We start from the raw sequence: 27,039 nt of genomic DNA, 5'->3' as shown, positions 1-27,039 counted from the left end.
CACCATGGGTTTATAATGTGGTGGGGCATGTCTGATGAGGTGATCTCTAGTTGCCTTAGAGATGTTACAGTCCACCACTCCAGCTCCCCCGTTTCGAGCCACTTGCTCTCTAATAGTGAGTCTGGTGAGCCGCTGAATGGCATCTCTCACTGTCTGCCATTGCCCTTTAATCTCAGACCAGTCCGCCGTGGTAGGATAGATTACATGACATGCCAGAGCATATGCATCCCCCACATTGAAATCTTCATCAGCTGGCAATGCCCGGACTGTAGCCCGGTATTCAGCATTTATCTGTGCATCAGTACTTAATCCTGAAAATCTCATGGCATCACCGGCATCTATGGCTATATCACACGCGCCATCCTCCATAAGGCGATTAAGCCAGGAGTCAGTTGGTTCGCCTGGGCGCTGTTTCAGCTTCCCATTCATGTGATTTAACTCATCTTGTGAATAATCCTCTAGCGTTGTTAGCAGCCTAGGGGCGGGTTGTGGCTGCTGTTGTAACATCCTTCTTATATTACCCGCCTCATCGAGTTCCGGCCGTCCCTGATCATCCACCATATCTACCAGTATTGGTGGAATAATTTGCTGTTCTCGCCGACGCCTAGTAATAGGTCTTTGTTCTGACATCTTTATCCCCTGTAATGATGGATACAAGGGCTGAGGTGGTGGGTCAGGTTTAATCGCCCACTCCTCCTCCTCATCATCCCCCCAAAGATCCCCGTTCCATTTCTCAGGGTCCCAATCTTCACCAACATTCTTTACAAACGCCCGGATCTGAGCAGGACCTGTTCTACGAGGTCGCTTCTTTTCCTTCCTTTGCGCTCGAGACACAAAAGTCAGCGTTTTATCCAAAACATTCTGAGCATGCTTTAGCTCTTTCCCCATCACACACACTCTCTGCTCAAACTCTGAGCATGATTTTCCAACTTCTTCAGCATGGATTTTCTCCTGCGCCGCTCGCTCTCTACAACTGCTCAATTCTAACTCCTGTTTTTTCCATGCTTCTGCAAAAAGCCACATCATATCTCTCACTCCTGCCAGCGACGCTTTTTCTTTAACTTCTATCCGCGTCAAACGGTCCAGCACCACGGCGGGGCTGACCACTCCATTTAACTCTCCCCACGGCCCAGGGCGTCCACCGCGCTGCCTTAACATATCACCAATGGTTCGGAACTCCTCCGTTTCCCAGCCGGGAATCGGCACGGGAATCGGCGTTCCCTCCCCAGAAGCACTCGGCTCCTTTTTGCTTCTCCAAAAACACTTCATTGTTGCTGGAATAGCTTGACTGATCCTGTTCGTGACGCCAAAAATGTTCTAAAATAAAATGTTTTATTTTATTTTAATTACCTTAAAAGACTCAAAGTCTCTTTTTACACTTTATATTTATTTAATCAGGATCGTTGTCAAGTCGACGCCAGAAACAATGAAACACAACTTGAATATCAGATGAACAACAAGGCTTTATTCAACCGGCATTCATACAAGTTATCAATCATGAACGAAACATTTCTCTTACCGTTGCTTATGGGTGGAGAGCTGAACACCCCAGTTAGAAAACGTAATCCATGATAGGTGAAGAACTGAACACATGTAATCCATGAACCTCGTCAGGTAGAATCCAACAAGCAGCTCTAACAGCTCTGAGCTCTGCTCTGCTCCTTATACATTCCCTGATGTGCGTGCAAAGCTGCACACCTCCACCAGGATTACCTTGATTACATCCTCATGATCACATTATGTTCGGCTCTACCATGATTATCCTTGATTATATCCTCATGATAAGTGTGATTGACAAACAGTAGTGATCAATAACTTGTATAAAGCAATTATACAACAGATGACAAGTTCATTTTTATTACAGACCTGTAGGCCATCCTTTTTCCACTTTCTCTCAGAGGATCTACACGCCCGCCTGCAAGCCCGTGTGACATCAGAGAGCCATGGTTCCCTCCTAGGCTGAGACTTGCAAAGTTTGAGAGGGGCAACCACGTCCAGGACCTGATTACAAAGTAAATCAAAGTGTTGTGAATAATGTTCAGTGTTAGATGGATCAGGGTTAAAGGTCTCTAACCTTACAGACATGCAGTCCACAAACTTTGAAATAGTTTCTGCATCCAGGGCTCCGAACCTAGTAGCTGGAGCTTCACACACAGGGACAGGACATGGCAACGTAACATCACAGAGTATAGGAGAGTGGTCCGAGAACACAGGAGGCAAAGTCACAAGGTTCATGACAGGGAGACCAAAAGAGAGAACCAGGTCCAGGGTGTGACCCCTGGCATGAGTTGGGGATGATACCCATTGAGTTAGATTGAATGAATCTAGCAAATTCAAAAAAACCTTTAGCAAGCACATTGTCAGGACAGCAGATATGGATGTTAAAATCACCAAAAAATAGGACATAGTCATATTTTAGGATGCAGTCTGCCACAAGATCACAGAAATCATTAAGGAAGTTAGAGTCAGTCTTTGGAGGCCGATAAATCAGCACAACGAGCAGGCGGGGGGAGATGCACAGTTCAAATAAGCACAGTTCAAAGGAAGAAAATGACATGGTGGGTGTAAGCTGTTTACAAGGAAAGCTGGATTTAAAAACAGCAACCAGCCCTCCACCTCTGCCCCGTGATCTGGGGATATTAAAACAGGAGCAGCCAGGTGGTACCAGCTCCGGCAGGGCGCTTGAGTCACCAAACGGGATCCAGGACTCACAGATGCAGAGAAAACCCAAGTCATGCTGAATAAAAAAGTCACGAAGAATAAAAGTTTTGTTCAGCACAGACCTGGCATTGACCAGACCAAACCGGGTCTGCGGCGGGGCTGCAGCACCGAGATCGCACACGAGCACAGTCTCCTTTAACTCTGTGCCCGTAACCGAGCACAGATTCTCCCTGCAAACCCTAGTCTGGCGAGATCTTCGAGCCGATTGGCTGTGGTGCGGTGCCGGTTCACCCTCAGAGCCAGCCAAGTTCCCTGGGCAGGGCGCTAACCGCTGAGTAATCCAGGAGACATCTCGGAACCACCGTGTCAGAAGCTGGGCCGAATCGGGCCAGCCGCTTCTTCAGGGATCCAGGCCGACGTCTCACGCGCCGGCTACCTCTCTTTCCCCGTCTTCTCCGATGCTTCCTTCTCGAGCTGGGGCGGACAGAGGGCCGACACATCACGGCTTGGGGGGAGAGAGCCTGCGGGCAGTTCAACCAGCAGCAGCATCCGTGAGGTTCATAGCTCGCGCAGCCCGGTTCCCAGCGCGCGCTGCCCGCTACATCAACGGAAGGATGAAGCCTCAGCAGCGCAGCTCGATCGTATGTCAGCAGAGGATCCACACCATTCAAAAAAAGCATCAGCGACAAGAAAAATGCATAAAAGCCAATAAAACGCCAATAAAAACCAGTAAAAAGCAAGGTACCAGTGCATAAAGAGGACGAGCAGCTCGCAGCGTGCACCCACGCGAGCGCCATCTTCCCATGTCAGTAGTGTGAGCAAAGGCAAGTGGGAAGGTTACGTGGGATAAGAACTTAAGCTCTTCTTCCCATTTAGTCCAAGCTTGAAGGAGCTCTAGATGCATAGCCCTCGTGGTCATACATTTAAAAATGATTCCCCATCTCTTCTCATGTCTTCTTCCTATCTTAACTTGCATCGGCCCAAAACAGTCCACTCTGGTCGAATAAAAGGCTGGTTTAAACAATCTCAGCCGAGCAAGAGGTAGGTCTGACATCTTTGGGGCAGATGGTTGTACCCTCCAACGTTGACAGTCAGGGCATATCCGCTGATGTTTGCGGATTGCCTCTCTTCCTCTGGGAATCCAGAATGACCTCCTTAACTCTGCCAGGACTCGCTCTGGACCTGGATGATGTAGATCATGGTCATATTTTTGGATCATTAACTGGGTAAAAGGGTGTAAGGCGTCTAGGACAATAGGGTGTAGTGTAGAGCTTTCCAGATCCTCTGAACGTCGTAAACGGCCACCCACTCTAATGAGGCCAGTTGACACGTCCAGTTCGGGAGCCAAAGTGAGTAAACGACTTCTGGAAAGAATAGGCTTCCCAGCTGCTAGGAGTCTACGTTCTTCTGGGAAAGACTGTTGCTGAGCTTGCCGTAGAACTATGGTTTTCAGCTTGTCGATATTCCTCAGCAGTCGGGGGAGTTCTGGAAGGCGGTAGTCCGTGAAGATCATGTGCGTTTTCCTCCAAGAGGTCTTGCCAAGTTTTGTAAACTTTGTCTTCTACACATGTAGGGGTCGATGAAGTATTCAATGTGCCACAGAAGACAGACTTCCGGAGCTCAGATTTGTCTTCATTTGGTGCAGGGCTGGGCTTTGCTGGCCTCTGGTAAGAACCCTGATGGAGAAAGGAGGGTCCGTCGGACCACCGGTTTGGTTCTATAAGTTCTCTGAGAGTCTTCGCTCTCGTTAGATCATCAGCTGGGTTACTTGTAGTATTCACATAGCGCCAGGTACAGTTCTCTGTCAGTTCCTGTATTTCTGCAATCTCTAGCCCCAACGAAGATCTTATAACGGCATGACTGGGAGCTCAACCAGACAAGAACGGTGGTAGAGTCTGACCATAGAACAGTTCGCTTAACCATCACTGTGAGCTCCTTATTCAGGACACTTGCCAGTTGGGCTGCCACCACAGCTGCACAGAGCTCAAGCCGTGGAATGGACAGGGGTCGTTTGGGGGCTACTCTCGAACAAGCCATGATGAATGTAACTTGTACCTGTCCATGGGCATCCTTAGTCCTTATGTACGCCACTGCACCATAAGCCTGCTCTGATGCATCTGCAAAAATGTGCACCTCTTGGCTGAACTCTGCTGGATGTACATTACACACTGCATAGGCACGAGGGAAGGTTACGTGGGATAAGAACTTAAGCTCTTCTTCCCATTTAGTCCAAGCTTGAAGGAGTTCAGAAGGTAGGTTTGTATCATCCCAGCTGTTTTGCTTATCCCACAACTGCCTGAGGATGAGTTTAGCTTGAGTAGTGAAAGGCAACAGTGATAACTCAGAGGATCATACTGTGAAGCCAAGACTCTGTAAATGTTTCTCAGGGTGGGCTTGTCGTAGGACACTGGCCTGTGTTTATAACCCAGTGAGTCTGACTTCCAATCTCAGCTGAGACCAAGTGTTGTTTCCATTGGACTGGATTTATCCTCCGCTAGCCACAAGTCCAAGCTTTCTGATCTAGCTTCAGGAGGCAGGTGACTGAGAATTTCTGGATGATTGCAAGCCCACTGTCGCAGTTCAAAACCTCCAGTTGCCAGTAGAGCTGAGGAAAATAATCAAATAATCGATGCATCGGGATGTGGACATAAACGATTCTGCATCGTAGAAGAGTACGCCATAATCGATTATAGTGGAACGGAGTTTTGTTTTTTTTAACGGCGGCACCAGTGCTGCATCCAAATCTGTCAGAGTGAGCGTCCTCCACATTTACCTCCACCTTAATGTGGTACTGCAGGGCTGAGTGCTGGAGTTGTCACCTGAGACCAAACCGGAACCGAATCAGCCCGACCGGTTCTGTTGGATTTGGGCCGTGAATTAAGTTAATTGAGCGGGTTGTTGTGCGGCGCGCTCCGCTCGCTCGATCAGCGACTGAGAGAGAGAGAGAGACACTGTCTGCTCACACAAGAGAGAAGATCGGAGGACGCTCCTCCAAACCGACGCTCCAAACACGCATTATTTTCATAATTTAATTATTATTTCTCCTGGAAGCGCTCAGTCAGACTGCTTGTTGTAATGTAGGGAGATCCGGTCTTGGGGAGGGGGCGGGGTCAATGACGGCGGCTGCAGCATAATCATCTTTTATTTAGGGACACGGAGAAATTAAAAGGAGAGAGAAATAGAATATAGAAGTTCTTTTTCCACTTTATTCTTTTGTTTCATGATGATAAACTCGTGTTAAATTCAGCTTAAAGAGAAACTGGGAGGAAGCTTAGGTCCATTTTAGGTTACAGGACACTCGTCTCCTATCTGATCTGCTCCTCCAGAGACAGCATGGACATGAGGGTTAAAGGGTGAGGGTCACACAGGACAGGTTGGTGGAAAGGTTTGTAGTTAGCTGGTTAGTGAAAGAGATCCATCAGCTGGGTAATTTAATCCCAATCCAGTCCACAGCCTTCTGCTGGTGTTATTATCAGAAAGAATAGAACACACATCTTAAATATTATTGGAGTGTAGAATTTGTTTTCTGTTTTTTTTATTTTCTGCATCAAACAGAACTTGATTCATTTTCCAACATTTCAGAAATGAACCACTGGGTTCAAATAAAATAAACTAAGTCAAACATTTCATTTGGTGTTATTTCTGACACCCTTCAACTGTGGCATAAATATTTGACTCTAGAGCTGCTCAGAGACATTAAACACTCATATATGAACCCATTATGTATTTTATTATTACATTATGTGTCCTGTAGGTTTTCAGTACTTTTTTAGATTTTGTGAGTTTTTGCAAAGCGTGTTTTTCTCAGCCTGAGGCCTGGTGTTGAACGAAGAAACAGATTGTTTTTCTTTGTTAAATCTTCTTAAATGTTTAAAATGTTTGTCCTAACCTGTTAATGGAGAGCTTTTGAGGGATGGAAGGTTGTCACTTACGTTTTTGATAAAAAACATAAAAAGCAATTATCTGACATCTTCTATTTATCGATGAAAACAAATCAATATAAAATAATTGTGATGCATCGGGATATCAAATCGAATTGAATCGTTGACCCAATAATCGTAATCGAATTGAATCGGGAGACAAGTGAAGATTCACACCTCTAGTTGCCAGGATGTTTCTCGACCTATCCACAAGAGACTTTGCTTCTTCGGATGAGCCAACACTCTGTAAGCAGTTGTCTACATAAAAACATTTCTCAATGGAATCACGTAGGTGTTGCCCATGGGCTACAGGTTGTCCCAAAGGGTAGGACTTGCCACTCAAAGGTCTTTGGGGGCTGATCTACCTTCAGATCTCACCACAAGAATCTCAGTAAGGGACAATCTTCAGGTATGAGACAGATCTGATGAAACATTCCATTAATGTCTCCACTGACAGCTATTGGACACTCTCGGAATCTTAATAAAACTCCCAACAAAGAAGCTCCGAGTGTTGGGCCAGGTAGTAGGAACTGTTTGAGCCTGTCCAAGGTATTTATGTGAGCAGTTGAAAATGATGCGATTCTTCCCATTGTGGGTGACGAGATGGTGGGGGATGTACCAGCTCTCCTTTGATAGTTTCTCTTCAGAAACCTCCTTTACAGCACCTGCGTCAATTAGTTTCTGCATTTCAGTCTTATATGCCTCTGCTCGTCTGTTCTCTTTCAAGAGCCGTCTCTCGGTACTTCGAAGCAAGGGCATGATGGATTCCTTTGGCGCCTGCAGGAGTGGCATGTGGTCATGACGGAGGAGGGGTGTAGTGTACCTGAGAACTCCATCCACCATGGTACAAACGGTTTTATTCTCGAGCAGTGCTACAGCCTGATGGTCTTGCTTTGATCGTGTTACAGATTTCTCAGATCTGTATGGTACAGTATCCACTTGCCAAAGTCTCTCCACGTGTGCAAATAATTCTTCGGCTCTGGAAGAGGTGTACAGACAAAGGACGGGATTGGGGAGCCGCCCCATAGAAGTACTAGGTCCTTGGAGTGTCCACCCTAGTTTGGTGTGAACTAGAGTCCTGCACTGAAGCCCTAGGCCCTCGGGTCGGCCCGGCCCGACGGCCCTCGGGCCGGGCTTCGGGCCAACGACTGTGTAATTACCTCGGACACGGGCTGGGTGCCTTTATTTTTAATCGAATTCATTTAAAAAATTGAAACAATTAAACCATGGGTCGGCAGCCTGTTCCCATCAAAGAGCCATTATTACCCATTTCCCACAGTAAAGAAAACACTGGGAGCCACAGCGGCCGCGGTGTTGTGGGTGGGGCCTACCCTCAGACAGCAGAGCGCTGCTCACAACAGGTGACAGCAGCCGGTACCGGTCGCTCGTGTACGTCAAAGTTATCTTTCATAACACGATAATCAATAAAACGATTTATATAAAATGGATCCAGAAGTTGTAGCCCGTCTCTGCCTACAATATTTAGATATTTTTCACCCTGTTGGTGGTTTTACTGAGCAGGTGTCACTTTTGTCATACATTTCTTTTTAAAACATGTTTAGACTGTTCAGAATACAAGTCCAGGCTCTGTCACGTTTGATTGTTGTAATTAAACTTTGTAGGTGGGGAAGGTCAGAAAAGGACCCGATCAATTTGTTTTTCCCTCATTTACAGTGACGGAGACAACGGTGCAGTGTGCCTGGCTCTGGTGTTAATCAAGTTTAATTTGATCTATTTTCACAAGAAAACAAAATAGTTAAAAGCAGGGCTTGTGTTGACCGGACAGTCGCAGAACCAGAGCGCATGCGGGAAGATTCCTCCGACTGAATTCAGTCGGAGGAATCTTCCCGCTGATCTGAATCTGATGCGGCTCTCTGTGCTTGTAAAATAATGAATGGATATTTAAATAAAATGCTTTATATTTTACTGCATTGATTTTATATCTGTAAGTAGGGATGTGTATTGGTGAAATTCTGGCAATACAATATGCATCACGATACGGGGGAGACGATACAATATATCACTATATATTGCGATACATTCAGCCAGACAATAGTAGCGATTTTTTTAGACTGAATCTATTGTAGGTAATTTCAATAAACTGTCCAAACTGATACTTAACATGTTTATCGTGATGTATCTGAACCATAATAGAGATTTACATTTCAATAGTGGAAACAAAACCCACTGCACACTGCTGCCAACTACAAGTCGGCATTTGAATTGCACCAAAGGAAATGAAAATACACAAATGTGAATTCTTCCCAAAAGTCGATACACGGCTTTTGAATATCGATATAATATTGCAGGAAACAATATCACGATATATTGCCATATCGATATTTTCTTACATCCCTATCTGTAAGTCAATTCTATGTAAAGATTGTCTGCGTAAACCTGAACAGGCCCAACCCAGTCTTACTGTGAGACCAAGTTGATGGGTCACACTTGTGCGTAATCATAGGCGCTTCCTGAGCTTACGAGGATGTCAGATTCTGGGCTTCTCCTCAGACGGCTCCTGGATGTGTCGCCACATTGGAGACAGGAACAAGCGCTATTCAGCCAAAGTTTCATAATCAGGGAACATTTTCTAAGTGACAAGTCTCTCTGAGAGACAGGGTTTGGAAAACACTCGCTTCAGTGGGAGGAACCTTCCCGCATGCACTCTGGTTCTGCAACGTGCTCCAAGCCAATCTCCTCATCTTCAGCTCGCTGTGCACATATGCACTGACAGCGAGCTGCGCTGAGCAGTGTACAGCTCAGATGTTCAGATGGGAATCTTTTCTTGATTGATTTAGCTACATCTGCGATGTGCGTAACGAATAAAATGTCAGTTTGTCTGCATGCGTCGGGGTAATTCCTTCTATTCTTTCTCCGTCAAAATAAAAGGTCAAATACAGGAACTATCCGGTCAACACAACACAAGCCCTGCTTTTGACTGTTTTGTTTTCTTGTGAAAATTGTTGGAAAGAGATAAAATTTAACTTGATTACCACCAGAGCCAGTGCGCCGTTATCTCTGTGACGGTAAACAAGGGAAAAACAAATTGATCGGATTCTGCACGTCTTTTAACACATTGGTCAGGGTTGATGCACTTTGTTTTCATTTAGTTGGTTAAAAAAAAGTCGGGCTCCGGGCGGGCCAGAGAATCCTGAAAACCTTTTCGGGCTGGGGCTCCACCCTCTCGGGCCGGGCCGGGCCGGACACGGGCTCAGATTTTAGGCCCGTGCAGGGCTCTAGTGTGAACTGCTGCTGGGCTGCCAGGTGGGCCAAGTCTGACTGGTTCAGTAGAGGTTATCAGATGAGGCTGGTCTAAACCAATGGGGAGCAGTGGCTTAGCATCCTTTAGAGCAGGTACTGGAATCCCACGCAGGTGTCCAAACTTCCTTTGAAGTTGTTCAGCAGGGTGCGTGTGGTGCGCTAAGTTCAGTCAATTAGAGGTAAACGCCCCATCAATCTGGAAGCTGCAACTAGGTTCATTAGCTGAAGACCGTCTGAAAGACACAGTGTGACTTTGCAATAACTGAATGTCCTGACATACTGTACGGAGAGAAAGGTTCTCCGGGGTGCCTCTCAGGCCAAGAGCATTGGCTGCACCAGGAAGTAGCATTGTCCTCTCTGATCCATCATCAAGTATTGCAAATGTATTTAGGGATTGTGTTCCAGAGCTAAGGGACACAGGTACCACCTTCAGCATGACACGGTTCCCAACGCCTGGTCTGTCAATGTAGAAGGAATCCGTGGCTGAACTGGTTAGGCAGCTCTCCTCACTCACAGCTACGTCTTGACTGGCTTTCTGGGTTCTTGTGTTAACCTCGTGGAGTGCCAGTAGGTGTTTTCCTTGACAGAGGCTACAAGGTTTCTTTAGCGTGCACTGTGCAGCTAAGTGAGAGCGTGCACATCGCCAGCATCTTTTGTTTTCCTGAATCCAGTCCTTTATTTGTTCTTTAGAGATTTTTGCAACATCACTGCACTGACTGAAATAGTGTTCAGTGCTCTCACAATAAGCGCAGAAAGCTTTGCCTTTGCTTGCTCCCTTTGTTGCACTTTCCTTAGATGTCAGCAAACCAATTCTTGCAGATCCTTTAATGTTATGGAGGCACTGTAACTGTCTGTTTACCAGTTCGCCCTTCATACTTTGAGCTGTTTCTCTCTCTACCACCCTTTCCTGTGGTCTGGCTGTCAAAGCTGTGACCCCATGATTCATAATGTATCCAGTCAGAGAGGTTATGTAGGGTGTAAGATTTCCCGGGCTGTTTGAACTGGTGCCGTCGAAAGTCAGCCCGTTGCTCTGGAGGTAGCTTGCCTAAGAGTCGAGCTACATGTGACCCACAGTTAAGTTCTACTTGTCCTTCCAGGCCTAAGGTTTGCAACAGGCCTACTAGGGACTGCACCTGGAGGGAGAACATCTGGAAGGCTATTGGATCATCGTGCCTTATTTCACGACCTTCAAGAACACTTTCTATCTTTTTAGGGCAAGCTGATGTGGTTGTCCAAATTTATCATGAAGTGCAGTCATGGAGTTGGTGTAAGGGTTGGGTGAGTTAAGATAAGCGTCAGCAATAAGCTTAGCTTCATCTAGTTTCAAATGGTCCACAAGAATTTGATATTTGAACAGCTCTGTAGCATTAGAGGGCAGCAAGTTTTCGAGTGCAATACGAAGTCTTGCAAACTTGCAGGGGTCTGAATGAATAAACTTTGGTATGGTAGGTTTAGGTCCTCTATACACTACCTCAACTGTAGGGGAAATATCATCTCTGCAGGGGGTTTGCTGTGTTTGACTGACACTTGTAGCTGTAAATGAATGTTTGGTAGCTGAGGGCTTTCCAGAAAAGAAGTCTACGTTGGTTGGAGCCGGGTGGGGAGAGGATGGCGGGTAAGGTGCAAATGTAGGATGCATTACCTCGCTCTCCTTAGCAGGAGCCTCAAACTGGGCCGTATTCTGGGTGCGCTGGGCAGGCTTGTAGTGTGAAGGGGATGCACCTTTGAAAGGGGAAGATCGCTGGATTGGTTGAAAATCTTGATCCATGGCTTTGAGGTCATATAAGCTACTGTTTTGGTCCTCAGGTTCTGGCCATGGTGAAGGATCGGGCCACTCCTTCTTCTTTCAGATCAGTGGTAGGAAAATGGCTCATAGGTCTGTCCATGCTACCTTGTGATGGGGTATGAGGGGAATATTGTGATGCAGCTAACTGATTCATGTCCATTCGCAAAGCATGTGTGGCTTCGATTAGAGCTTTAATTTCAGTCCTCTCTTCATTCAGCTCCTTCAAACCATCTTTCTACTCCCTCTGTGCTTGAAGCAGCTGTCTTCTCTCTTCATGGGTTGCTCTAAGTTCTGCATGCAGAGGCAAGGCTGATGGGGATTCCTGAAAATAGGGAGTTATAGGTTCAAGGCAGGGATCTCTACTTATATTACTCCACAGATGGCTTGGTCTCGACAGGAAGGGAGTACCGTGGGGGATATCTCTCTTATAGCTAGAGGGAGGAGTGAATGAAGCCGGTTGGCTTTGGCTGTGCTGAAGTTCAGGACCTAGTCTTCTGCTTAGGGGTGGTGGGAGATTCCACTGAGGTCTGTTTCCAGTAGGAGCTCCAGCGTAACTTACTTCAAACCCCTTAGATCTGCTGGGTCGGCTAATCTGCCGTTTAGGTCTCACAGTAGGATACATCTCTTTATCTGGATCCATATTGATAGCCCTTATCCGGCTCGAAGGACCATTTGTAAAGGAGAGTTTGATTAAAGGTAGCTCTTTCCAGGTGAGGTGGCTATCAATATGGTGTATCTGTTGGAATACAGGAAGAGGCTAGATGCATCCTTTGCTGTAGTTTCAAATCTTTAATCTTGGTTGATGATCATGGTTAACAGCAGACAACAGTTTTCTTGCATTAACATAATACTGTCAACATCAACATGACTTGCAGGAGAACGAAGGAACACTCTTCTCACATGCACGCAGGTAAAAAAGGAAAGAAAAAAGGGAAAATTCTAGCGCTGGAAGTGAGCTCACTGTGAAAGGTTCTTCAAAATAAAAGCATGTAACTTCCAGATTTCCCACCAAAATAAAACTAACAAATTTTAACAAACAGAGGTAATATAAGAAATTCTGAACCTTTTATAAAATCATATCACTCCAGTTGTTGCCTCTCTGCATTGGATCCCAGTTCAGTTCTGTGTTCAATTTAAGATTTTGGTTCTGGCCTACAAATGTATAAATGGCCTTGCTCCTAGCTCTTTATCTGGAATTCTAGTGCCATATGTCCCATTTTGACCTAGTGAGCAGAACTAACTGTCATCACAAGCTGCTGATCTAGCAGCATGGTGCTCATTATTATTTTAAAAAAGGTAAAAGATGGCGGCGGAAAAGGTAGAGATGGCGGCGCGCACAGACGCAGCGGCTCTGAGCTCTTCACTTAGGCTTTTCACCATGTTTTGTGTCGTCTTTTTATGTTTTATTATGGACTATTGCGGAGCGAAACTCACGTATGACCGAGGGGAACTATACAGCAGCTGATACAACTGCCGGATGCCCATGACAAAGGAGTAGCAAAGCTCCCACAACATCCCTCCGAATATAGCGAGGCCTTTGGACGCTCCGTGGATCATTGTTGGCTCAGTTACGCGTCGTAGGAGGCGGAAGGAACGCAAACAAAAGCGGGGCTGCCGGTCTGGCCTGCAAGCCAGACTAAAGAGGCAGCCATTTAAACCACCACTCCCAAGCAGTGTTCATTTTGACAGGAAATTTTAATTTTATTTTAGTCTTAGTCTTTTGGCTAAAAATTAATTTTAGTCTTGGTCCAATTTTAGTCATTAGATTTATTTTAGTTTTAGTCCCATTTTAGTCGATGAAAATTACAAATAATTTTAGTCGATAAAACTAAGCAATTTTAGTCAACAAAATGCATATAATTTTTCTAATGAAGTCATTTCCTACTTTTGTATAGAGCACGGAAAAACTAGTGTAATTTAATACACAGGGTCCAAACTCTTAACCACCACTGATCAGATACTGGGGCAAAAAAGTATTTAGTCAGCCACCAATTGTGCAAGTTCTCCCACTTAAAATGATGACAGAGGTCAGTAATTTACATCATAGGTACACTTCAACTGTTAGAGATAGAATGTGAAAAAAAATCCATGAATTCACATGGCAGGATTTTTAAAGAATTTATTTGTAAATCAGGGTGGAAAATAAGTATTTGGTCACTTCAAACAAGGAAAATCTCTGGCTCTCACAGACCTGTAACTTCTTCTTTAAGAGGCTTTTCTGTCCTCCACTCGTTACCTGTATTAATGGCACCTGTTTGAACACATTATCTGTATAAAAGACACCTGTCCACAGCCTCAAACAGTCAGACTCCAAACTTCACTATGGCCAAGACCAAAGAGCTTTCGAAGGACACCAGGAAAAGAACTGTAGACCTGCACCAGACTGGGAAGAGTGAATCTACAATAGGCAAGCAGCTTGGTGTGAAAAAAATCAACTGTGGGAGCAATTATCAGAAAATGGAAGGCATACAAGACCACTGATAACCTCCCTCGATCTGGGGCTCCACGCAATATCTCATCCCATGGGGTCAAAATGATCATGAGAACGGTGAGCAAGAATCCCAGAACCACACGGGGAGACCTGGTGAATGACCTGCAGATAGCTGGGACCACAGTAACAAAGGTCGCCATCAGTAACACACTACAACGGCAGGGAATCAAATCCTGCAGTGCCAGACGTGTTCCGCTGCTGAAGCCAGTGCATGTCCAGGCCCGTCTGAAGTTTGCCAGAGAGCACATGGATGATACAGCAGAGGATTGGGAGAATGTCATGTGGTCAGATGAAACCAAAGTAGAACTTTTTGGTATACACTCAACTCGTGTTTGGAGGAAGAAGAATACTGAGTTGCATCCCAAGAATACCATACCTACTGTGAAGCATGGGGGTGGGAACATCATGCTTTGGGGCTGTTTTTCTGCTAAGGGGACAGGGCGACTGATCCTTGTTAAGGACAGAATGAATGGGGCCATGTATCATGAGATTCTGAGCCAAAACCTCCTTCCATCAGCTTTGAAGATGAAACGTGGCTGGGTCTTCCAACACGACAATGATCCTAAACACACCGCACGGGCAACAAAGGAGTGGCTCCGTAAGAAGCATTTGAAAGTCCTGGAGTGGCCTAGCCAGTCTCCAGACCTCAACCCCATAGAAAATCTGTGGAGGGAGTTGAAAGTCAGTGTTGCTCGGCGACAGCCCCAAAACATCACTGCTCTCGAGAAGATCTGCATGGAGGAATGGGCTCCATGGAATCTTCTGTTTTTTAAATACCCGGTCCCACTCCTACAGTTATTGCCTTACCGCCCACCCAAGCCCAATAGTGACTTTTTAAATGACTTCTCCTCATTACTCACCCAGCTCACTACCCTTTCCCCCAGTGTCATTCTGCTTGGTGATATAAATATTCATATGGACAACTTGAACCTCCCCCTCACCAGAGACTTCTCCTCCTTCCTCAACAGCTTCGATTTTCAAACATATTCTAATTTTCCCACGCACATTAAAGGTCACTCTCTTGATTTAATCTGCTGCTCTGGTTTAACCCCATCTAACTGTTCTGCTAATGATGTAAATATATCTGATCACTTTTTTCTGTCATTCAACATCCCCCTCTGCTCTTTAAGAACTAAGCCTATCCGTCACATCTCATTCCGCAATATCAAAAACATTGACCCAGACACCCTGTCATCTATTATTAACACTATATACATCCCTAGTTCTGCTTCACCTGACCATCTTGTTTCTCATTATAACTCCACACTCCACAATATCTTGGATTCTCTTGCCCCAGTCAAAACTCTGTCCGTCTCCTTTACTAACTCTGCCCCCTGGTTTACCCCTGAACTCCGACAGATGAAAGCCAAAGGACGTCAACTCGAACGCCTCCATAAAAGAACTGGTCTTGCAGTACACAAAGAAATGCACAAAACTCATCTGCTTCAATACTTGGACTCTATTAAACATACAAAATCTGCTTTCTACTCTGGATTGGTTTCCTCCAATGACGGCAACTCCAGGACTCTGTTCTCAATAATGCGCAATATTTTTCATCCCGCGGACTCTCTACCCCCCACCTGTATTCTGCTGACTCGTGTAACTCTTTATTAACCTTCTTTATTCAGAAAATTGCTTCCATACACCAACAATTAATTCCAAGTTCTTCCCCTCCCCCTGAGATTTTTTCACCCGGCCAGTCATTTTGTTCCTTTCTTCTTCCCACCTCATCCGAAATATCTGATATTATCTGTAAATCCAAGCCCACCCACCTGCTCTCTCGACCCCCTCCCTACAGTTTTGGTTAAAACATGTCTCACCTCCCTTCTCCCTCTCATAACCACCATAATCCACTCCTCCCTCTCTACCGGTATTGTTCCCTCACTTTTCAAAACTGCATCTATTACTCCAATATTAAAGAAACCCGGCACCTATCCCAATAATTTCAATAATCTTTGTCCCCTCAAATCTTCCCTTTCTTTCAAAAATCCTTGAAAAAATAATCTCTGCTCAACTCCATGCTCATCTCACGCTCAATAGCCTCTATGAGCCCTTCCAGTCTGGCTTTCGTCCTGGCCACAGTACAGAAACTGCGCTCATAAAAATCACTAATGACCTCCTCACTGCTGCCGATACTGGACTGCTCTCCATTCTCATCCTCCTCGACTTGAGTTCAGCCTTCGATACCATCTCTCACACCATCCTCCTCCATAGATTGTCTTCCCTTGGCATTTCTCATACCCCGCTTGATTGGTTCCGTTCATATCTCTCTGGCCGTACTCAGTTAATTCAACTAAAATCCTTCACTTCCCGACCCTTCCCTGTCACTACTGGCGTCCCCCAAGGCTCTGTTCTCGGTCCACTCCTTTTCATCACTTCTTCCCATGGGAAATATTTTCCGTAAATTTGACATCCATTTTCATTGTTACGCGGATGACACCCAGCTCTATGTATCCTCCAAACCCTCCTCTTCACTTCCTCCTTCCTCCCTCACCAATTGTTTATCTGAAATCAAATACTGGTTCACATCAAACTTTCTCAAACTCAACAGTGATAAAACTGAAATGTTACTTGTCGGCACTAAATCTTTACTATCCAAAATCCACAGCTTTGCACTTCCCGTCGACAACTCCTTAGTTTCCCCCTCCCCTCAGGTCAAGAGTCTGGGTGTCATCCTCGACTCCTCACTATCCTTCCAGTCCCACATAAACAATATTACCCGGTCTGCCTACTTCCATCTACGCAACATTAACCGCCTACGCCCCTCCCTCACTACTCACTCGGTCGCCAGCCTTGTCCACAGCCTCATCACTTCCCATATTGACTACTGCAACTCTCTTCTCTTCGGTCTTCCTCACAAAACCCTCCGTAAACTCTAACTTCTCCAGAACTCGGCAGCCCGCATCATTTCCAGAACTCCCTCCTTCCACCACATCACCCCTGTTCTTCAGCAGCTCCACTGGCTCCCAGTCACTTCCAGAATCCAATTCAAAATTCTGCTATATACATTCAAAGCCATCCATAACCTAGCTCCACCGTACCTCTCAGACCTCCTTAATCCTTCAACCTCCAGCTGTTTCCTCAGGTCCTCCTCCTCCATCCACCTCTCTGTCCCACCTTTCCGTCTGGTCACTCTGGGGAGCAGGGCCTTCAGCCGCTCTGCTCCCCAGCTCTGGAACTCACTCCCTCCTGACCTCCGTAACATTGATTCCCTCACTCTCTTTAAAACCAGACTCAAAACTCACCTGTTCCGTCTAGCATTCCAATAGTTACTCTCTTTGCTCCAATCTGTCTGTTTTATGCTGTTTTATCTTTTATTGTTGTGTATTTTATCTCTGTAGAGTGTCCTTCAGTGTTCAGAAAGGCGCTGTTGAAATAAAATGTATTTTTATTATTAAAATACCAGCTACTGTGTGTGCAAACCTGGTAAAGACCTATAGTAATCGTTTGATCTCTGTTATTGCCAACAAAGGTTATGTTACAAAGTATTGAGTTGAATGTCTGTTATTGACCAAATACTTATTTTCCACCCTGATTTACAAATAAATTCTTTAAAAATCCTGCCATGTGAATTCATGGATTTTTTTTCACATTATGTCTCTCACAGTTGAAGTGTACCTATGATGTAAATTACTGACCTCTGTCATCATTTTAAGTGGGAGAACTTGCACAATCGGTGGCTGACTAAATACTTTTTTGTCCCACTGTATAGAACACACAGCTAAGAACATAGAATATTTGAATAAAAAAAATAAAGAAACACTTCACATGTTTAACACTTGGCATGTTTAATAAAAAACAAAAAGCACACTGGGAATTACAAAGGTGCTCTTTTTAGCAATTGCACAACAATAATTTACAAGAATAGCAAATTTAAACATGTTAACCCTGAGTTTGTAGATATTAACTTGATACAACACTGGCTCAACCAAACAGTGTGAATATGTATTTGCTGCGATTCATTTTGAGAAAAGCACTTCGTGGTAGTGTGACCTTTGCTCGGTTGCGTTTCCCTCTAGTGAGGTCACCTGTGATACTGAACACTCTTTCTGCAAAAGATTGAGAAGCTGGCATTGCCAATATATCTAATGCTAATGGTTTCAGGCTGTGATAAAATGCGTCACATTTTCCAATCCAAAACTCCATTCCTGTTTCACAAGTGGACTGAGAGAGCTCTTCCTTATACTGGCTTATCTGCTGTCTAACACTACACTTGGAAGACTTAGGTTTAGGCTTTGCTCCGAATTTGGAGAGACAAAACACGTCTGAGACAAACTCACCTCACACCGTCCAGAGTTTGTTCTGTAAAGCTTTTATTAAATCCACCGTGTTGACGTATTTTCACAAGTTTCCTCTACGCCGCATTTTTCGCTGCAGGAGTTAAAGTTTACATTACGGAGCAAAAGTTCGGCAGACGCGTTTGTTTATATTTGGCCTCTGCATGCCGGTTGTGGGTAGGGTGGGGGGACTCGGTGCTGCACACAGACAGCTGGTGTGATCAGCTCTGAACAGCTCCATGGCTAGTCCCACCTGTTCAATTTGTTGATAGGTCCTTTTATTTGCGTCATGCATCTTTCCTATCTTCTGAACAATGTTCAGCATACCGCGCATACCTGCCCCTTTGTACTATTCGGGGTCTGTCTTCGCTCACGTCCCGCACGTTCACGGCATGCCACACCCCTTGTCTTCTACTACGTTCGTGTCTCACAACAACACAATAGGCGCACCGCACCATGGAGCGCCATGTAGAGCGTCATCATGGATTTTCGTCCCGTCTTTCATTCGTTGACTAAAAGTTTCAATCAATTTAATTATCGTCTTCGTCTTTTTCCAAGCTTTAATTTTGGAATTTTATTTCATTTTCGTCTGTAAATATATTTTCGTGACGAAAAAAAAAGACGAAAATATTTTATCAACAAAATTAACATGGCTCCCAAGCATTTTCCTGACCAACTCACGATCTATTGTCAACAAAATCGACAAATTGGATTTACTACTCACAGGTCATTCAGTCACTTGGGACTGCTGCGTTCTGGTCGTGACAGAGTCCTGGTTACGAGAGGACATTCCTGATGCGTCATTGCAACTACCGGGCCGCACTCTACACCGTAGCGACAGGAAGGCTTCAGCTGGAAAACGTAGAGGAGGAGGTTTGTGTATCTACACACCCAACAACTGGTGTACGAACAGCAGGATCTCTGCTACATTCTGCTCACCAGATATAGAGACGATATCATCATTTATATTATAAAATCAGTGAACAGCAGCAAACATATCCTGAAGGAGTACACATTATAGCAGGGGATTTCAACAAAGCGTGCTTGAGAACTGTGCTGCCTAAATTTGTCCATCATGTGAAATGCCCCACGAGAGGAAACAACATCTTGGATCATGTTTACACAAATATTAAACAGGCTTATAAATATGTCTCTCTCCCCCCACTTGGAAAGTCAGACCATCTCTCTCTGCTCCTCCTACCTGCATACATACCACTGAAAAAAAGAACAAGGCCAATTATTAAAACCATTAATACTCTTACAGATGATGCCATGGCTCAACTGCAGGACTGTTTTGCTCATACAGAATGAAGCATTTTTGAAAATGAGGATCTTCAAATGTACACAGATGCTGTGCTCTGTTATATCAAACATTGCATGGACACTGTTATCATTCACAAGCAGGTTCAGATCTACCCTAACTGTAAACCCTGGATGACGAGTAAGGTCAGGGTACTTTTAAAGGCACGTAATGCTGCATACGCGTCGGGAGACCAGGCCAAGGACTGGCGGGCAAGGACTGATCTTAAAAAGGGAATCAAGGAGGCTAAAGTGAGCTACACCAAAAAGCTGTCGCAACATCTGTCTGCCGGCAACCCAAGGAGGGTCTGGGAAGGACTGAGACATATTACCAAATACAAGGATAGCAGATCTAGCACTGAAATAGGAGCTTCATTAGCCAAAGAACTCAACTATTTCTTTGCTCGTTTTGAGAATGCCAGCTTCCCCACAACTAACATCACTCCTATAACATCACCAGCTGAGTTTAGTTCAGATACTCAAATACTTACATTTCAAGAACAACAGTTTCGCACCGTGTTCAGGGCTGTTCATCAGAGGAAAGCAGCTGGTCCAGATAGTATTCCTGGCAAGGTGCTGAAGAACTGCGCAGAACAGCTGTCCATGGTATTTACCAAATTATTCAATCGCTCCTTGTCTGAAGCTATGGTTCCATATTGTTTAAAATCAACAACAATAGTCCCACTCCCCAAGTCTACTACAATCAACAGTCTCAATGATTACAGACCTATAGCACTCACACCGGTGGTGACCAAGTGCTTTGACAAGCTGGTGCAAAAACATATCAAGGACTTCCTCCCACCCAGCATGGATCCCTACCAGTTTGCATATAAAGCAAACAGGTCTACTGAGGATGCCATATCTAATGCTCTCCACTCCTCTTTGCAACATCTGGAGAACCCCGGCACCTCCGTTAGAATGCTTTTTATTGATTTTAGCTCTGCTTTTAATACCATAATTCTGAACATTCTTGTAGCCAAGTTGATTAATCTGAACCTCCCCCCTACCACCTGTGGCTGGATCAAAGATTTCCTCACCAATCGCCCACAGGCTGTCAGGTTTGGTAACAAGCGGCCATTTACTCTGATGCTCAGCACTGGTTCCCCTCAGGGCTGTGTGCTAAGCCCCCTGCTGTTCACCATCTACACCCATGACTGCATTCCAATTCATCGCTCTTATAAGATCATTAAGTTTGCAGATGACACCACTCTTGTAGGTCTTATCCATAACAACGATGACGCAGCATAGAGATGAGGTTTGCCATTTATCAGAATGGTGTGATGATCATAACCTCTCTCTTAACATCAAGAAGACCAAGGAGATGGTTATTGACTTCCGAAAGAGTAAGGATGCCCCCCGCCCTCTCTGCATTAAAGGAGCTGAGGTGGAGAGCATTCCCTCCTTTAAGTTTCTCGGGATTTACATCTCTAAAGATCTGTCATGGACAATCAATACCACTGCCTTGGTCAAAAAAGCACAACAGCGGCTGCACTTCCTGAGGGTCCTGAAGTGGAACAGGCTGCAGACCAACCTCTTGGTGTCTTTTTATCGAGCAGTCATTGAGAGTGTGATGACTTACGCTATCCCTGTGTGGTACACGGGGTGCAAATTAGCTGATAAAAACAGATACCAGAGGGTCATCAGAGCGGCGGAAAAGGTGATTGGATGCACCCTTCCCTCCTTGGACACTATCGCCTTGCAGAGGTGTCTCACTAGAGCAAGAACCATCTCCAGGGACATTTACCACCCAAATCACTACCTTTTTGCCATGCTGCACTCTGGGAAAAGGTTCAGATCCCTCAGCTGCAGGACTGACAGACTGAGGAAGAGTTTCTTTCCCTGGGCTGTTGGAACCCTGAATGAACAGAAAAATCAACTCTATTGATATTATTTATTGTATTTTGTAATGTTTTTGTTTTTATTGCATGGTGCATATTATACTTGTTTTAGCTATTTTTCTTAGTATTTTTAGTGGATGCCTAATGTGAAGCTCTAGGAAATTTTGTTGAATGGACAATCATTTAATGACAATAAAGGATATCTATCTATCATCTATCTATCTATCTATCTATCTATCTATCTATCTATCTATCTATCTATCTATCTATCTATGTTACAGATGAGTGTTGATGCTCTGTGTTTTTATTTCTGCAGCGAGCCTTACAATCTCACCTGACTCCACCCACAGTTTCTTCTTAAAACATGTATTACATTTACTGTTTTGACGCATTTTAACGAGCTTCCTCCACGCCATGATTTCGTTGTAGGATACAATTTTTACAGCACTCTAACAGAGTAAAGGTTCAGCAGATATGTTTGTTTAGATTTTTGCCACTGCGCGCCTTCAGTGTTAGGGAAAGAAAGGGAGGGGCCGACGCAATGCTGCTGTCAGGGTATCTGTCGTGGATTTTATGTTTATCAATAACCCATTTCCTGTAGTCAGATAGAGAAGGAGACAATGATCAACAAGTCAAACAGTTATTACTGTGGCACAATGCATGAGGCAAAACACATCGAACATCCGGTCACAGAGTTAATTTTCAGAAGAAGAAGAAAATATCATTTCAATAGCGTCTCTCAAGATAAAAGTAACGAAGCGCTTCACAAAAACAAAAAATGTAAAAAAAAAAAAAACATTTAGAAAATGTTTAAAAATATATTTAAAATGAGCAAAAATAGGCAATTGTGATCAAAAAATGTTAAGAAAGAGAGAGTGCACAGGAAAGAGGGAAATCAGTGGATCCTGAGGAAGGTGGAATAGGTGGGGAGAGCAGAATAAAGAGAGAATGGTGAAGAAGGTCATACATACAAAAGCCAGCTTGAACAAGTGAGTCTTCAGCTGCTTTTTAAAGGAGTTCACTGAGTCCACTGATCTCAGGCTCAGGGGGAGAGAGTTCCAGAGTCTGGGGGCCACAGCAGCAAATGATCTGTCACCTTTGGTCTTTAGCCTGGTGCGTTGCACAACCAGTAGGCTTTGATCACTGGACCTCAGGGACCTGCTGGGGGTGTAGGGACTAAGAAGATCACCAATGTAAGATGGTGCTTGTCCATGTCAGGCCCTATAGAGAGAGGGGGAAAGAGAAAGTGTGTGTGTGTGTGTGTGTGTGTGTGTGTGTGTGTGTGTGTGTGTGTGTGTGTGTGTGTGTGTGTGTGTGTGTGTGTGTGTGTGTGTGTGTGTGTGTGTGTGTGTGTGTGTGTGTGTGTGTGTGTGTGTGTGTGTGAATGAGTTCTGAACTAGTGGGCATGCAGAGAGGCATAGAGCAATACATATTACATTCAGTTTGAGTCCATGATCAAGAATTAATAAACAGAAATTTTTCCATAACAGTATCTCTAGGCTCCACAGTAGCAGTGACGGACGGCTGGTTTGACCGGCTCTGAGAGGCGTTAATAAGAATTTGCAGATCATGTTTTTTTCCTTCTACCAATTGCATAGTGATGTCTGGGCTTAAAAGCAACTGATTAGCTTCATAGTTATTTGTAAAAGTAATGCATTACCATAAATAGTAATGTGTTTACCAACATTGGTTATGTATATTACTGATTGCAAAAACACCCCTAGGTATTTTGTCTTTTCTTTTACTGAATATTTTTATTTTATATATTTCTGCTTGGTTCACTGCAGATCTAAGGAAGAGAGAGGAGATGGATGAGAAACCTTTGCTCTTACATTTCCACAACCATCCAATGAAAGACGGAGGTGTCCAAACCAGCAGCTTGGCTGGGCAGATGACAGCAAAAGTTGGTGGAGGAGCAGAAACTAGCAAGAACCTAGATCTGGACCCTAATGAAAAGACATCTGATTCTTCAGAGATTGAAGTTAGTGGAGAAGATGGAGATGATGTGAATCTAGACTCAGAGCGTTCAGACTCTGGGCCTGAAACTGGAAAAGGAGACCATGGCTGTAATGAGAACAAGTCTTCAGAGTCAGATATTAAGACAGTTAACAAATCGTTTAGCTGCCCTGTGTGTGGTATACGGTTCCTCCACAAGTGGTCTCTTCAGAAACATGTGAGAGTGGCAAGTCATTCAGCAGTAAAGTCTTCAGAGTGTTTGGTTAATACAAAATGTGTGAAAGAGAAGCAACATGGAGGCTCATGCAGAAAAGTCCAGAAACAACCGAAATCATTTAGTTGTGATGACTGTGGGAAAAGATTTAACCTAAAGTCCAGTTTAACCCGTCATATGAAAGGCCACACCGGGGAGAAGCCTTTTGCGTGTGAGCTTTGTGGACAAACATTTAGCCGTAAAGGTCTTTTAAACACACACATGAGAGTCCACACAGGTGATAAACCTTTTGCTTGCGAGCTCTGTGGGAATAGATTTACTGAAAAGGGAAGTTTAAACAAACACATGAGTGTCCACACAGGACAAAAGCCTTTCGCCTGTGAGCTCTGTGGACAAAGATTTAGCCTTAAACATCATTTAAACACACACATGAGTGTCCACACAGGAGAGAAACCTTTTTCCTGTGAGCTCTGTGGACAAACATTTAGCCGTAAAGGTCTTGTAAACACACACATGAAAGTCCACACAAGAGAAAAGCCTTTTGCTTGCGAGCTCTGTGGGAATAGATTTAGTGAAAAGGGAAGTTTAAACAAACACATGAGTGTCCACACAGGACAGAAGCCTTTCGCCTGTGAGCTCTGTGGACAAAGATTTAGCCATAAACAAAATTTAAACACTCACATGAGAGTCCACACAGGAGAGAAGCCTTTTGCTTGTGAGCTCTGTGGGAATAGATTTAGTGAAAAGGGAAGTTTAAACAAACACATGAGTGTCCACACAGGACAGAAGCCTTTCGCCTGTGAGCTCTGTGGACAAAGATTTAGCCGAAAGTCACATTTAAACATTCACATGAAAGTCCACACAGGAGAGAAGCCTTTTGCTTGTGAGCTCTGTGGAACGAGTTTTAGCCAAAAGACATCTTTAAACTCACACATGAGAGTCCACACAGGAGATAAGCCTTTTGCCTGTGAGCTCTGTGGACAAAAATTTAGCCATAAACATCATTTAAACATACACATGAGAGTCCACACAGGACAGAAGCCTTTCGCCTGTGAGCTCTGTGGACAAAGATTTAGCCGAAAGTCACATTTAAACATTCACATGAACGTCCACACAGGACAGAAGCCTTTTGCTTGTAAGCTATGTGGAACGAGATTTAGCCAAAAGACAAATTTAAACACACACATGAGAGTCCATACAGGAGATAAGCCTTTTGCCTGTGAGCTCTGTGGAACGAGATTTCGCCAAAAGTCAACTTTAAACACACACATGACAGTCCACAAGGGACAGAAGCCTTTCGCCTGTGAGCTCTGTGGAAAGAGATTGAGCCGAAAGACAAATTTAAACATTCACATGAGAGTTCACACTGCCCTTTCGCCTGTGAGTTCGGTGGAAAAGATTTTCCCAAAAAACCAATTTAAACGGTCACAAAAGAGTCCATAAAGGACAGAAACATTTTGCTTGTGAGCTCTGTGGACGAAGATTTAGCCGAAAGAAAACTCTAAACAATCATCTAAGCATCCACTAGGGCTGAACGATCTATTGAAGGGGTCTCCAACCTTTTTTAGCCCGTGAGCTACTTTTACACAATGAAAGTACAGCAGAGTTACTGCCATATGATTTATTTACATTGACACTTTCCATGTGTGAATGTGCTTATGTTAAACATGTTATACTTCCTATATTAACATGCATTGTACTCACAAGTTGATTTCTCTGTATTTCAGTACATCAGTATATATTTTTTTAAAGTATAAGTAAACTAGTGACATTCTGAAAACCAAATTGAACAAAACATATTTAGTTTATTAAACTAATCAGATACTTTCAGATAATGAATAACAAATCTACTTCATGTGAATGAGTTGGTATTTTTTTAGAAGCTTAGTAACACAAATTTTTAAGCACAAAGGAACAGCTAACCTGTAATGCTTATATTTTATATAAAATACAGAATAAATGTGATGAAAGCACACAAGTCTAAATAGTTTGAATTGAAGTAAAAAATGTTAAATCAGAAATAACACTTGTTCCTGCTCTCCTGATTTATTGAATGATAATTATGGGGTTTTTGGTCATGAAAGTTAAGTTTTGCTGCATTTATTGCTGACAATATGAAGGTTAGAGGTTTATCCTTTTTTTCTGCATCTTGTAGGTTTTTTTCTCCGCAGGTCTGAAGGCTGTGTGTTACACAGAGCAGAGAGACAGGGAGCAAGAGACCAGAACCAAAAGAAATGATCACATCACACCAATCTTAAAATATTTACATTGGCTTTCAGTAACTTACAGGATTGATTTCAAAGACCTTTTACTTACTTTTAAATCATTAAATGGCCAACGACCTCTGTATATAGCAGAGATGTTTGAAATGCATCACCCTTCAAAATCACTTAGGTCAGCAGATAAATCCCAACTGGTACAACCCAGAGCCCGCACCAAGCACGGAGAGGCTGCTTTTAGCTGCAATGCAGTCAGTCTCTGGAACTGTCTTCCAATAGGCATGAAGACCTCTCCCACCATTTCCATTTTTAAATCCAGATTAAATACCAAACTTTTTCATGATGCCTTCCATTAACCTGTCCTTGCATCTGTGCTCTACTAGGTCTTTATCTGTACTATGTTAAATTTATTCTATATGTATACCTATTCTGTGCTGTTCTGTGTATTATTGTGTAATTAAAGCGCATACTTGTAATAGTGTAGTTATTGTGTAAAGCAGTATATACTAGGAATGACTAATAAAAAAAACTAGAATTGAACCTGAGTTACATGGTAATAAGAATCTAAGAACTCAGTAACAACAATACACTAAGTAATTACCATGTAAGTTCTAAGTAATAAGTGGACTGTAAAAGAAAGTGCTACCAATAATTGTACTTAAAATGCTTTTATTTTTGTATGCTTTGTTCTGTGTCAATATTCTTTGATTTTATTTTACAGAAAATGATGTGACATTTTAACTATTTCATTTCACTTGTGATTGTTTTATCTATGTGAAGCACATTGGGCTACCGTTTTGTGTATGAAATGGGCTATATAATAAACTTGACTTGAGAGAGAGTTCACAATCATGTTTTGCTACTACATGAAACACTCAGCTGAAACTGGGGGAAATATATGATGAATATAAATCACAGGAGATGTCCAGAGTTTTTAAAGCCTGTGTTCATCATGTTGTGGGGACCACAAAGAGGCTACACTCACACCCAGTTCATGGTAGCACAGACGTATATATTGACTCTGGACTGTTTGTATGTAAATATTGTTGACTGCTTGGCCGCTTGATCAGAACCAGAAACGTATGTGTAACAGACCATCTGGGTGTTCAAGGGGCCG

At 43.9% G+C, this 27,039-nt stretch overlaps 1 protein-coding gene across 4 annotated transcripts in view; it reads left to right on the top strand.

The window, feature by feature from the left end:
• The window catches only part of LOC129157012 (zinc finger protein 234-like), a 58,246-nt gene extending 31,483 nt beyond the window's left edge, over nucleotides 1-26,763 (top strand). For 2 of the 4 annotated variants that reach the window (XM_070542324.1, XM_070542325.1), the window contains exons 3-4: nucleotides 19,123-19,269; nucleotides 23,321-26,763. In XM_070542324.1, coding sequence (XP_070398425.1) covers nucleotides 19,123-19,269; nucleotides 23,321-25,146 — 1,973 coding nt within the window. In that variant the 3' untranslated portion in view covers nucleotides 25,147-26,763. The remainder of the gene's footprint in view (nucleotides 1-19,122; nucleotides 19,270-23,320) is intronic. The other 2 variants (XM_070542326.1, XM_070542327.1) reach the window with 1 other exon arrangement.
• Nucleotides 26,764-27,039: the final 276 nt, after the last annotated feature.

This window comes from Nothobranchius furzeri, chromosome 12 (assembly GCF_043380555.1).
Source record: "Nothobranchius furzeri strain GRZ-AD chromosome 12, NfurGRZ-RIMD1, whole genome shotgun sequence".
NCBI lineage: Eukaryota > Metazoa > Chordata > Actinopteri > Cyprinodontiformes > Nothobranchiidae > Nothobranchius > Nothobranchius furzeri.
Note: the sequence above shows the minus strand (reverse complement) of the source record. Positions and strands in the feature narration are given on the sequence as shown.